The 13,152-nt window shown below is 46.6% G+C and overlaps 1 protein-coding gene across 1 annotated transcript; it reads left to right on the top strand.

Moving 5' to 3' along the window:
- The first annotated feature begins 438 nt into the window (after nucleotides 1-438).
- Cd300e (CD300e molecule) lies at nucleotides 439-12,841 on the top strand. The gene is made up of 4 exons (XM_041635596.1): nucleotides 439-478; nucleotides 9,689-10,036; nucleotides 10,812-10,920; nucleotides 12,715-12,841. Exons 1-4 carry the CDS (start codon nucleotides 439-441, stop codon nucleotides 12,839-12,841), a joined length of 624 nt encoding a protein of 207 aa, XP_041491530.1.
- The last annotated feature ends 311 nt before the right edge of the window (nucleotides 12,842-13,152 follow it).

Consider the following 13,152-nt stretch of genomic DNA (forward strand, 5'->3'; position numbering starts at 1 on the left):
TCACACAAGTAATTGTTGAGAGAGACACAGAGTGTTCATCTCTGCTCTTTGAGTGGGGGACACTCATGACCCCAAAGCTGATAACCATAGCAGAGGAAAGCTATGGAGAGCGAGGAAGTGTACTAAGAAGTGGAGTGGGAGAAACAGAGATTTCCTGGGCTGGAGTTTTCACACTCAGCATCTGGCTTTCCTGAAGCTTCAGCTGTGGCACCTGTGCAAAAGTACAGGAGGAGCTGTTCCTTCCCTGAAGCGGCTCTCGCTCATCTTCCCCTTTTGTTAAATTGGGAAGTAGTTCAGAGCAAGGAAGAAGTAGATGAGAGACTAACCCAGAGAAATCTTGAACAAGGAGGTGGGCGCCAGGGTTCTGCCACACACATCTTGATTCCCGCGGCCACCTGCATTTTTCTGGAGACAGCAAGCACCAAGCAAGGAAAAAGCATGTGGCTGGGCCCAGGTCTGCTCCTTCTCTGCCTGCGAGGTGAGTGGGTTTATGCTTCTGTGAACCTAGCTTTGCAGAGGGTGGGAGAGTGAGATTCCTGCATTCAAGCCAGAATCGAGGTATCAGCAGAAGAGGGGCAGTGGACACATCCATTCGCCCATCTCCTTCTCTATCTGTATACTCCAACAAACCTTTATTAAGTAGCAGGTGCATGCCTGGTTTGTTCTGGATGCTGTAACTATAAGCAAATTCCTCAGTCAAGGGAGTCCTATTTGAATGAGGCAGCCAAGCAATTTTACTATGGTGTGGGACTTGCTACAACAAGAACATTCATGGATAAATAGACCACACCAGGGACCTCTAGTTTTGCTCTCAGAGGAATAGAGGCTTCATAGAAGTCAGTCTTGATGGATGAACAGGTGTCGAACAGAGAAGCCATAATTTATATTAAGTGTAGATGGAGATCCTAAAGACTGGGAAGTGCAGAAGTGGCAATGGCTTCATCTTCCTGATGTTTCATTTAAAGAGGTTAGAAAGGTGTGTAAGAATGCATCAGCAGGTGTGATAGTGTGCACCTGTAACCACAGCACACAGGAGGCTGAGGCAGGAGGCTGGCAGCTTGTAGGCCCTCCTTGACTACATCATGTGATCTTGCCTTTAAAAAAATTTTTAAAAGGGCCAAGCATGGTAGTACATGCCTTTAATTCCAGTGAGGGCAGGGTGGATCTCTGTGAGCAAAAGACTTGTCTACATGGTGAGACCTCTGTCTTAAAAAAACAAACAAACAGAAACAGACAAGGAAGAAAACACATTTTCCTGTGGAAAATAGTTGAGGATGAAGATTAGAGAATTTTTCTCATTCTTGCAGATGAATTTTTGTGGGACCCAACAGAACATAGAATTTAAAGACTAGGATTTATATATTCTTAAATTTAATTTTTTAACTGTTTTTATTGAGCTATACACTTTTCTCCCCTCCCCTCTCTTCCTCTCCTCTTCTCTTCTACCCTCCTGTGACCCCCATGCTCCCAATTTACTCAGGAAATCTTGTCTTTTTCACCTTCCTATGTAGATCCATGCATGTGTCTCTTAGTGTCCTCTTTGTTGTCTAGTTTCTCTGGGGTTGTGGCCTGTAGACTGGCTTATCTTTACTTTATGTCTAAAAGCCACTTATGAGTAAGTACATATTATATTTGTCTTTCTAGGTCTGGATTACCTTGCTCAATATTTTTTTTTTAGATCCACCCATTTGCCTGCAAATGTCAAGATGTCATTACTTTTTACCACTGTGTAGTACTCCATTGTGTAAATGTACCATTTTATCCATTCTTCAGTTGAGGGGCATCTAGGTTGCTTCCAGGTTCTGGCTATTACCAATAATGCTTCTATGAACATAGCTGAACACATGTCCTTGTGGTATGATTGAGTGTCTTTTGGGTATATGCCCAACAGCGGCATTGCTGAGTCTTGAGGTAGATTGTTTCTTAATTTTCTGAGAAATCAACATACTGATTTCCAAAGCAGCTGTACATCCACCAGCAATAGAGAAAGGCTAGGATTTAAAGGGAGGAGACCAGCTGAGTGATTCTGATCACACATAGTTTGCTTTTCTTTCCTATTTTTTTTTAAAAAAGAAAACAATCTTTTTTTCATTTTACATACCAATCTCAGTTCTCACTTCCTCCCCTCCTCCCATTCCCTTCACCTCCCCCTACTCCACCCTCCATCCACTTCCCAGAAAGGGTAAGGCACATTGCTTTGGGGAAGGTCCAAGGCCCTCCCCACTATATCTAGGCTGAGCAAAGTATCCATCCAAAGAGAATAGGATCCCCAAAAGCCAGTAGAAGCAGTAAGGATAATTCCTGGTGCCACTGTCAGTGTCCCCTCAGTTTGCCCCAGCCATACAACTGTCACCCACATTCAGGTGGTCTAGTTTGGTTCTATGCTGGTTTCTTTCCAGTCCAGCTGGAGCTGATGGGCTCCCATTAGCTCAGGTAAACGTTTCAGTGGGTGTTCACATCATGGTCTTGACCTTTTTGCTTACATTCTTTCCTTTTTTAATGTTCATTCATGTGTGTGTGGTTATGGGTGGGAAAGCGAGGTCAGAGGCTGGTTTTGTAGAGCCAGTTCTCTTCTTCCACCATTATGGTGTTTCTAGGGACCTAACTATGATGGCCAGGTTTGCACAGCAAACCACTGAGACGTCTTGATGGTCCCTAAACATAGCCTTCTCATGAGTAAAGTGAGAGGAGACTGGATGATCTCCATGATCCCTCACCATCATCGTGATCTAGATATTTCACCAGGAGTTGTATCACACACCTGTCAGCTCTTGGGAGACAGAGGCAGGAGGATCAGAAGCTTAAGGACATCCTTAGCTAAGTAGCTAGCTCACATGCCAGCTTTGGCTTCATGAAAGCCTGGTATAAAACAACAGGACAACAAACAGACAACAAAACAAAATCTAGATCTTTAGGCTACGTCAGACTATTAGATTCGTAGTGTCACACTTATAAGACACTCGAACTGCTCTGACTGAAGGTGATGATGGTGATGATGATGACGATGGTGGTGATGATAATGGTGGTGATGATGGTGATGATGATGATGGTGATGGTGGTGATGATGATGGTGGTGATGATGACGGTGATGGTGGTGATGATGATGGTGGTGATCATGATGGTGGTGGTGATGATGGTGATGGTGGTGATGATGATGGTGGTGATGATGATGATGGTGATGATGATGGTGATGGTGGTGATGGTGGTAAAGGTGATGATGGTAGTGATGGTGATGATGGTGGTGGTGGTGATGATGATAGTGGTGGTGGTGATGATGATGATGATGATGATGGTGATGATGATGATGATGGTGATGGTGGTGATGGTGGTGATGGTGATGGTGGTGATGATGATGATGGTGATGATGATGGTGATGGTGGTGATGATGATGGTGATGGTGGTGATGATGATGGTGATGGTGGTGATGGTGATGATGATGGTGATGGTGGTTATGGTGATGATGATGATGGTGATGGTGGTGATGGTGATGGTGGTGATGATGATGGTGGTGGTGATGATGATGGTGGTGATGATGGTGGTGATGGTGATGATGATGATGGTGATGGTGGTGATGATGATGGTGGTGATGATGGTGATGATGATGATGGTGATGGTGGTGATGATGATGGTGATGGTGGTGATGGTGATGATGATGGTGATGGTGGTGATGGTGGTGGTGGTGATGGTGACAGTGATGGCGATAATGATAGTGGTGAGCATGGTGAAGACGATGGTGGTGATGATGATGATACATTCTTCATATAATTTGGAGAGTTGGTGGAAATCTGCTGGAGTAGATTTCAGAAACTTTGATGGGTTGGAGCTGCCTTGTCCCAGATCACAGGAGACAACTTCAGGCTTTTCCCATCTCTACGGTAAATAGCAGCTTAAAGTCAGGTATGATGAGAATATCGACACCACAGTAACCAGCAAACACCACGAAGCAGGACCACTCCTGCTTCTTTGAGTAAGCTTGTTTATTTCTGACAAAATTACCCAAGTGCTATAGCTCAGTGCAGTTAAACGGAAGATGAGACCCTCTTTGTGCCCATCCTTCAGGAGCTGGCTGGCATCCCCATCCAGCCCATTCACCTTTTCACCAGGGTGCATTTGCACCTGGGCGGGCAAGCGCTTACACCCAGATTTAAAATTGAGCTAATTTGTACTGACATAAAATGCACTCTCCTGCATCTCAGCTCTGGCATATTGCCCTCCTCTTCCACAGAATTCCTCTCCACCCACTGCACCCACCCAAGGTTGTAAACGTGGTCTGGGGAAAGCCAGTCATTTGGTATTCCTAGAGGAGACCCACAAGGGTTTATATCGTAAGCCTGAGAATGAGGAACAAGAAAAGGATAGAAAGAAAGATGGTAGGGACAATTCCAGAGTAGGTATGGGAAAGGTCAAGAGAAAGGAAGTGGTTTCTGATATAAAACCAACAGAAATAGCCTGGCAGGGAGGTGCACACCCGGTAGTCCTAGCGCTCAAAGGCCTGAGGCCAGCTTTGGCTTACCAAGGAGACCTTGTCTAAAGAAAAAGAAGGAGGAGGAGGAAAGAAAAGAAAGATTAAAAAAACCCAAACAACAACAGCAACAACAAAACCAAAATAAAAGGATTAAAGCTAGTGCCAGTGAGCCAGCTCACGGGTGAGAGCGCTTGCCATACAAGCCTTGAGTCTGATCCTTAAAGTCCACAAAATGGAAGGAGAGAACTGACCCCTAAAGTCGTCCTCTGACCTCTAGTAACACCATGCCCCCCCCCCAACAAAGAAACAAAAATTTAATGAGGAACTAGAACTTCTTTTTTTAAAAACATATTTATTTATTTTACATCTGGACCACAGTTTCCTCTCCCTTCTCTCCACCCAGTCCCTCCCCCACCTCCCTTCTGAGCCCCTAATCTACTGCTTTTCTTTTTCAATTCAGAAAGGGGCAGACCTCCCATGGATATTAGCAGAACATGGCCTATGAAGTTGCAGTAAGATTAAGTACCTCCCTTTGTATTAAGGCTGGGCAAGGGGACCCAGTATGAGGAATAGGGTCTCAAAAGCCAGCAAAAGAGTCAGAGACAAGCCCCTGCTCCCACTGATTGAGTTCCACAAGAAGACCAAGCTACACAACTGTCACATGTATGCAGAGGGCCTAAGTCAGTCCCATGCAGGCTCCCTGGTTGTTGGTTCAGCCTCTGTGAGCCCCCATGAGCCCATGTTAGTTGATTCTGTGGGTTTTCTTGTGATGTCCTTGACCCCTCTGGCTCCTACAATCCTTCCTCCCTCTCTTCAGCAGGATTCCCCGAGTTTGGCCTAATGTTTGATTGAGGGTCTCTGCATCTGTTTCCATCAGTTGCTGGATGAATCCTCTCTAACGACAGCTGGGTTAGGTACCAATCTATGAGCATAGCAGAATATCATTAGGCGTCATTGACACTTTTCCTCTAGTGGTGCTTTGTTCTGTCCCAGGCCTCTGGTCATACAGCTCTGGGTCCTGGTATTCCAGGCAGAAACTAGAATTTCTATTCATTGTATTTGTGTGGTCCACACTTCCAGGTTTGTAGTGTTACTAGAATTTTCTTCGATTGACAAGATGATTGCACACACTTCTGGGGTACAATATGTTATTTTGATGTCTGTACACATTTTGCAGTGCTCAAATCAGTCCTGATATTTATCAAAATATGAATGAACCCGAGGACATCTTATTAAATAAAATAACGCCCTGCGTGTGATGCCTCATGCCTCCATCCCAGCACTCACGAGGCAGAGGCAAGAAGATCTCCAGGGTAGGGCTGATCTGGCTACAATAGTGAAACCCTATCTCAAAAGCAAAAACACAAAAGGCATTTCTGTCCTGGCTCTGTTGCTATGTAGTAGAGAGGTAGGTTCCTCCTGCAAATTCTGGAAGGTTCTTAGGTTTGATTGGATCAGTGGCTACCAGAGTCCTGGCCTCTGGCTTGAGGTGCCCCACTGGCTGCATGGTGGCCCTGAGAGCACCACCATGACCCGCTGCCTGGTGGGGAGGAGCCTGGAGAGGAAGGCAATCCCCATCCGGAGGCGTGAATATTGTACGAATGCTCAGATTGGAATTTGGGTAAAATTGTCTAACAGTCTGGCTCGCCAGACTCATGCAGTCAGAGTCGCCATGCCCTCGGCTGACTCAGGCTCTCACACCACACCGAAGATATTATTCAATTCGTCATCCGCTGTCTTCCAGTTGAGATGACGCCAAGTCTAGCTGAGATGCTCCATTCAGCAAATGTGGTTTTGAACCAGCACGAGACCTTTCAAAGATGACTCACACCGAGCCTTCTCTTTTAGAAGGCATAATTTTAATAAAATAATTTTTGTTTTTAAGGTTTTGTTTGCTTGTTTGTTTGAGACAGGGTTTCTCTGTGCAATAGCCTTCGCTGTCCTGGAACTCACTCTGTAGACCAGGCTGGCCTCAAATTCACAGAGATCCACCTGCGCCTGCCTCCTGAGTGCTGAGATTAAGAGCATGCATCACCATGCCCGTGATAATTTTAATATTTAATGAAATAATAATTTTTAATGGAAAAACAAAAAGAAGAAATAATTGAAGTGCAGAATGTTGAGAACCATGTGTTCTCAGCAGCCTGTGGAGACCACAGTGGATGTTAATGCCTTTGAGCCACTTGTGACCTAGGCAGGGAAGGCAACAATGTCCCCATCTTACAGACACACAGCTAGAGGCAATTAAAGGAGACCCCACCCGCACCATGGGGACTTCCTCCTGAACCCCAGAGTAGGCACTGACTACACCCAAAACCTGTTTCACAGAGAGAGCCTTTATTAAGCAGGGAAGAAAAGTTAAAGAAACTGCATCTGACTCAGGAGGAAAAACAGCAGCAAATGACCTTGCAGGTGTCGTTCCTAAAAGGAGAAGAAGGGGAGGTCTGTGTTAGAGTAAACTAGTTTGCGGTGGTAAAGGAGAGATGTGGTGAGGGAAAGGGGGAAGGAGTAGCCAAAGGCTGCCTCTGGATAGAGAGGAGACACATGCCTCAAAGCCTGTTTGTAAAGGGGGACCCTCGTGTTAGGATGAGTTGTTTAATTTTAGTTGGGCATGTTAATTAGGTGGGCTAAAGGGGGCTTTTGATTGCTGGATCTTGGTAGTCAGCCTCAGGAGGAGGAAGTGGCCGAATAAGGGAACAGACCTTGACGGCTAGCTTTAGGAATGTAATCTAACGGTTTTTTAGCAATGCAGAGGGAATGGGGAGAAAGGGGAGCCTGCCAGAGCCACATGTTTGAGGGGTCTGGTGTTCCTTCAGCAACTACAAGAACTGAAAATGAAGCTTAGATCCATCTCCTCCACTGGGCTCTCACCACTGGCTATGGAAGCGTCTAGAATCAAGACAAGCTTGTTCTGTTCAAGAAACAGCTCAGGAGGCTTCCTGCTGGTCACACCGCTACAATGTATCATAGCTCAGGAGGCTTCCTGCTGGTTGCGCTGCTACAATGTATTAGTTTTGTTGCTGCTGTAACAAAGCACCACCCAACAAGAAGCAACTTAGGGGAGCAAGGGTTATTTGGGCTTGCAGTTCAAGGGAAGAAGGCTTATCAAAAAAAAAAAAGGCCTTTGTCTCTTTTTTTGTTTTTTGAGACAGTTTCTCTAAGATACCACTTTCTTGGGCAATGTGAGGAAAGGAAAAAAGCCTTACCCAAGGGCATACATATTCAAATCTTAAGCTTGGGCTATTGCTGCTTTAACACTAAATATCTATATATGAAATGAATGTCAACTCTATGACAGCAGCCTTTACAGCAAATACTGATTGTGCTAGAATGTTCTCATCTGCTGGTGAGAGACTCCAATCAGACTCCAGGACAAGCAGACTCCACAGCCTTCTCATGTTCACATATTTTCCCTTTCTCTCTGTACTGCCCATGTACCCTACCTCTACAGTCTCAGCTTACTTCCAATAAATCTAGAGGGTGGCCTCTTTCTCCTTCTAGAAATACGTCCGCTATCAGCCTGGGCCATGTGGGTGGTGCGGATGCTGGGGTTTGTGTTCACTCTGATGTGTGCAGCTATCCTCCACCCTCAAATAGTCAAAAGCTGCCTGCAAAGTGTGGTTCCTTGGGACTGAATAGATGACTCCATGATTAAGAGCACTCATTGCTCTCACAGAGGACCCAGATTGGTTCTTAGAACCCACATGGAGGCTCACAACCATCTGTAACTGTAGTTCCAGGGGTTCTCTTCTGACCTCTGTGGGTGTGCACACCACACACATAAAATACAATATAATTTTTTTTTCTTTGAAACAGGGTTTCCCTACAGCTTTGGAGCCTGTCCCGGAACTTGTTCTTATAGACCAGACTGGTCTTGAACTCACAGAGATCCATTTGCCTCTGCCTCCTGAGTGCTGGGATTAAAGGTGTCCGCCACCACTGCCTGGCTATAAAAATATTTTTTTAAAAAGAAAATAGAGTCTTGCTGGGCAGTGGTGGCACACATCTTTAATTCCAGCACTTGTGAGGCAGAGACAGGAGGATTTCTGTGAGTTTAAGACCAGAATGGTCTACAGAAGAGTTTCAGGACAACAAGGACTACACAGAGAAATCCTGTCTCAAAAAAAAATATACACATGCATATATATATATATATGCATATATATATATATATATATATATATATATATAGTCTCTCATGGCAAGACACAGTCTGGAAAAGCATTTTACACAATACGAAGTAATTTATAGCAGGGCAAACAGCCTGCTTGCAAAAATGAAGTACATCAGGGTTTTCTGTTTGTTTGTTTTGAGATGGTCTGCTATGTAGCTCAGCCTGGCTTGAAATTCACTATGTAGTTGAGGCTGTCCTCAAACTCAAAATCCCCCTGTCTTAGCCTCTTGAGTGTGAGGAAGCCTCCTCCACATGCAATTAAGAAGTAGAATTTTTATTTATTTATTAAAGATTTCTGCCTCCTCCCCACCACCGCCTCCTATTTCCCTCCCCCTCCCCCAACTAACTCCCCCTCCCTCATCAGCCCGAAGAGCAGTCAGGGTTCCCTGCCCTGTAGGAAGTCCAAAGACCTCCCACCTCCTTCCAGGTCTAGTAAGGTAAGCATCCGAACAGCCTAGGCTCTCACAAAGCCAGTATGTGCAGTAGGATCAAAGCCCAGTGCCATTGTTCTTGACTTCTCAGCAGTCCTCATTGTCCGCTATGTTCAGCGAGTCCGGTTTTATCCCATGCTTTTTCAGACCCAGTCCATTTTTTTTTTATTAAAACTTTCCGCCTCCTCCCCGCTTCCCTTTTCCCTCCGCCTCCCACCACTCCCCACACCCCTCCCCTCCCCCTCCCTCTCCAGTCCGAAGAGCAGTCAGGGTTCCCTTCCCCGAGAAGTAGAATTTTTAAAGAGCAAGTTGGACTTGCAAAAGATTCCAGAATGCAGAAACTTGAGTCCAGAGGAAGTGATTTGCATGCGATCTAACTTTGTGCCAGCCCTCACTTAACCATCCCTAAAGGCGGGGTCCCATGTGTGGTCACTTGGTGCCAAGTCTCCACTGGGGACAGGTTTCTCCTTGTCTCTGCCACAGACTCCAGTCCATTTGGCTCGGGTCCCACGTACAAATGTCCCTCCGGGTCCTCTTCCCGGATCTCCCCATGACTCGGGAAAAGTTCCTTCCAGGCCCGTCGGGAAGGAGGCCTCGACTCCGGCTTATGTTTTCCAGGCTGCTTCTCTCTGACTGGCCCTGGCTCAGTGTCTGGCTACGTGGGAGGCTCTCTCCATGTGCAGTGTCAATATGGAGAGTCATACAAGGACCACGTGAAATACTGGTGTCGAGGACCGCACGACACGGAATGCGAAACTCTTGTGGAAATCAAAGGAAACGGGGAGGAAAAGAAGAATGGCCGAGTGTCCATCAGAGACCATGCTGAGAACTTCACTGTGACGGTGACCATGGAGGACCTCAGCCTAGATGATGCTGGATCTTACTGGTGCAAGATTCAGACTTTCTTTATCTGGGATTCGTGGTCACGTGACCTCGCGGTCCTTGTAAAGGTACATGTTTTCCCAGGTAAGGCTATGCCGGCTCCAGCTACAGAGCTTTGAGGAAGTGTCTGGGCGTGGGACATGGGTGGGCATTGTCTTGAAGGGTGCCTCTGAGTGTTGTCCTTGTCTCAGTGGGGTTGGGGAGAGATGGCTGACCTATCCACCATAGGAAGGGCTTTGAGGGATAGGTCACACAAACGACCCGACACCTGATGTCTCTAGGAGGAGCCAAGGGATGATCTAACTCCTCCTTAGTGGTAAAATTTATTCATTTATTATTATTATTGTTCTTGTTTCATGATAGGATTTCTCTGTGTAACAGTCCTGGCTGTCCTGGAACTTGCTTTGTAGACCAGGCTGGCCTTGAACTCACTGAGATCCTCCTGCCTCTGTCTCCCAAATACTGGGTTTAAAGACGTACGCCACTACCCTCTGGTGAGTTAAAGTGATCTTTAATTGTTCCGGTATGAAGGATGCTTGAGAACCTTCCATAGTCTCTGGGAGAATCTTTGGGCCACAAGCTGAGCTGTTTTCTTTCACACTCCCTCTCATGGCCATCTCGCCAAGAAGGGGGGACCCCTGGAAAACCCTTCTGTCCTCCCTCAGGCAGAGTGAGAAGGGGATGGGAAGAAAGTTTGAGATGAGACATTGACCAGTGTTTTGGCAGGAAGGCTCCTTCAGGCCTCAGAGACAAACCCACGATGTGGTTGAGGTTTGCCTTGGACAGATCCACACAGATACTGATTTAGCACAGGCTTGGGACCATGCGGTGAACTGATGTCCACCTTTATCTCCAACAGTCCCAACTACGGTGGAGACCACACTCCCAGCTACAACTCCCATCCTCCCACTAGTGAATGCTGGACACCTGAGGGTTAGCTTCATTGAGGTGTTCCTCCTCCAAGTATGGTAAGGATCCAAGGCCTGAAGAGAGTCAGGTACTTAGGATTCTGGGGGCTGGCAGGTCCACGTTGAGGGGACCTTACTATTGAATGGTATTTCCTTCCCTCTGATCTCAGCTTTCAAATTCTCCAAGCCTACACGTGGATGCCAAGTATGGTGGAGGGGCTGGAGGGACACAGGCTCAGAACAGAGTCTGTGTTTCGTAGAGTCACAGATCCTTCCCATTCCCACCTCTCTTTTCTATCCCTCCCCCACCGGACTCTAGACTTGGAGTCCTAGCTCTGTGCCTCTTTCAGAAGTCATCGTTGAAGGCCAGGGAGGTGATTCATTGTACCCACTGAGTGCCTGCCACTAGGTCTAACAACCTTTGTTCCATCTCCAAGTCCCACAATAAACAGATAAATGCAAAGGTCTTTGTTCAGCTGGGGTTCTTGCTCCCAGGACCTGCTCAAGAGGAGCAGGCTCAGCTCTGGGCTGAAGTTTGCACTCATTCTTCCTTCTCTGCCAGACGAACTCAGAAAGGGCTATGATGCCTGTGCTAGCTAGTCTTGTGTCAGCTTGATACACAAACTAGAGTCATCTGAAAGGAGGGAACCTCGACTGAGAAATGCCTCCATAAGATCTGACTATAGGACATTTCATAATTAGCAATTGATAAGGAAGGGACCAGACCATTGTGGGTGATGCCACCCTTGGACTGGTGGTCCTGCCTTCTGTAAGAAAGCCAGATGAGCAGACCATGGGGAGCAAGCCAGTAAGCAGCACTCCTCCATGGTTCTAGCAGCCCAGAACCAAAATAATCACACAGAAACTGTAACCATTAAATCACTGCTTGACCCATTAGCTCTAACTTTTTATTGGCTAACTCTTACATTAATTTAACCCATTTCTATTAATCTGTGTATCGCCATGTGGCAGTGGCTTACTGGGTAAAATTCCCAGCATCTTTCTCAGGTGGATCCATGGCGTCTCTCTCTGACTTTGCCTTCTTTCTCCCAACATTCAGTTCCATCCCCTTGCCTACCTAAGTTCTGCCCTATTAACAGGCCCAAAGCAGTTTCTTTATTAACCAATGAAAGCAACACAAAGACAGAAGGACCTTCTACACCACATGGTCTCTGCATCAGCTCCTGCCTTCAGGTTCCTGCCCTGATTGAGGTCTTGCCCTGACTTCCTGTGGTGATAAATAGCAATGCTGAAGTGTAAGCAGAATAAACCCTTTACTCCCCAACTTGCTTTTTGGTCATGGTGTTTCATTGCAGTAATAGAAACCCTGACTAAGACAGTGCCTCTAGGCCTCGAACGGGGAGGGAAATTCAGGAGAACTAGTTTCAAGAAGTCAACTGAAGGCTGGGGACATAGCTTAGTTGCTAGAGTGCTTGCCTAACATGCACAAAGCCCAGAGATGATCCCCAGATTGGGTACTGTAGTATACATCTGCAATATGCACCAGAGAATCAACCACAAAAGACACAGAGGTCCAAAGTCATAACCGTGTCAGGAAGCCAGCCTGTGCTATGCGAATCTGCCCTACCACCAATAAACTCAATTAATACCTGGGAGAGAGTAGGTATCTCCAGGTCATGTGTCTACCTAGAACCCTTCCCTCTCTTCACCAATCACCTCTCCTTAACAAGAGACAGGTTGGTGGGACCACAAGAGCAGACGTCCTTGAATCATTTCCTAGTTTGATTCTGGATCATTCGGGATTCTGAGGCAAGGCATTAGGAAATGTGGGAGGAGACGGATGGGTCCTGGAACCTCCCCTTGAACTCATTGTCCATCCTCATGTTCCCACAGGTCCCTGCTCAGCAGCATCCACTTCCAGGTCCTGGTCTTCCTGAAGCTACCACTGCTTCTGAGCATGCTCTGTGCTGTCTTCTGGGTGAACAGACTTCAGAAGATCCCTGAGGGGAATTTAGAATGAGCTACCCAAGAGCTATGTAGCGAAGCATCCCAGGAATTACCTGGGAGGGACTCAGCCCTGCAGACATGACAAGGCACACACCAGTACTCTGAATTGACTCTGCATGTAGGCAGCAGTATTTGGATTCTGGACTTCACCATTCCCATATCTCAAGGGAGGATCTTGATTATCTGTGAGTCTTAGGTATCAGACTCCTGTGGAGTCCTCAGCATTAAAGAGGGAACGAGGCTGGCAGTAATGGCACACACACATTTAATCCCAGTGCTGGAGAGGCAGAGGCAGGTGAGGCTCTGTGGGTTTGAGGCCAGCTT

Source organism: Microtus oregoni, unplaced genomic scaffold, assembly GCF_018167655.1.
Source record: "Microtus oregoni isolate MIOR12 unplaced genomic scaffold, Mior012 000048F_ref0000485, whole genome shotgun sequence".
Lineage (NCBI taxonomy): Eukaryota > Metazoa > Chordata > Mammalia > Rodentia > Cricetidae > Microtus > Microtus oregoni.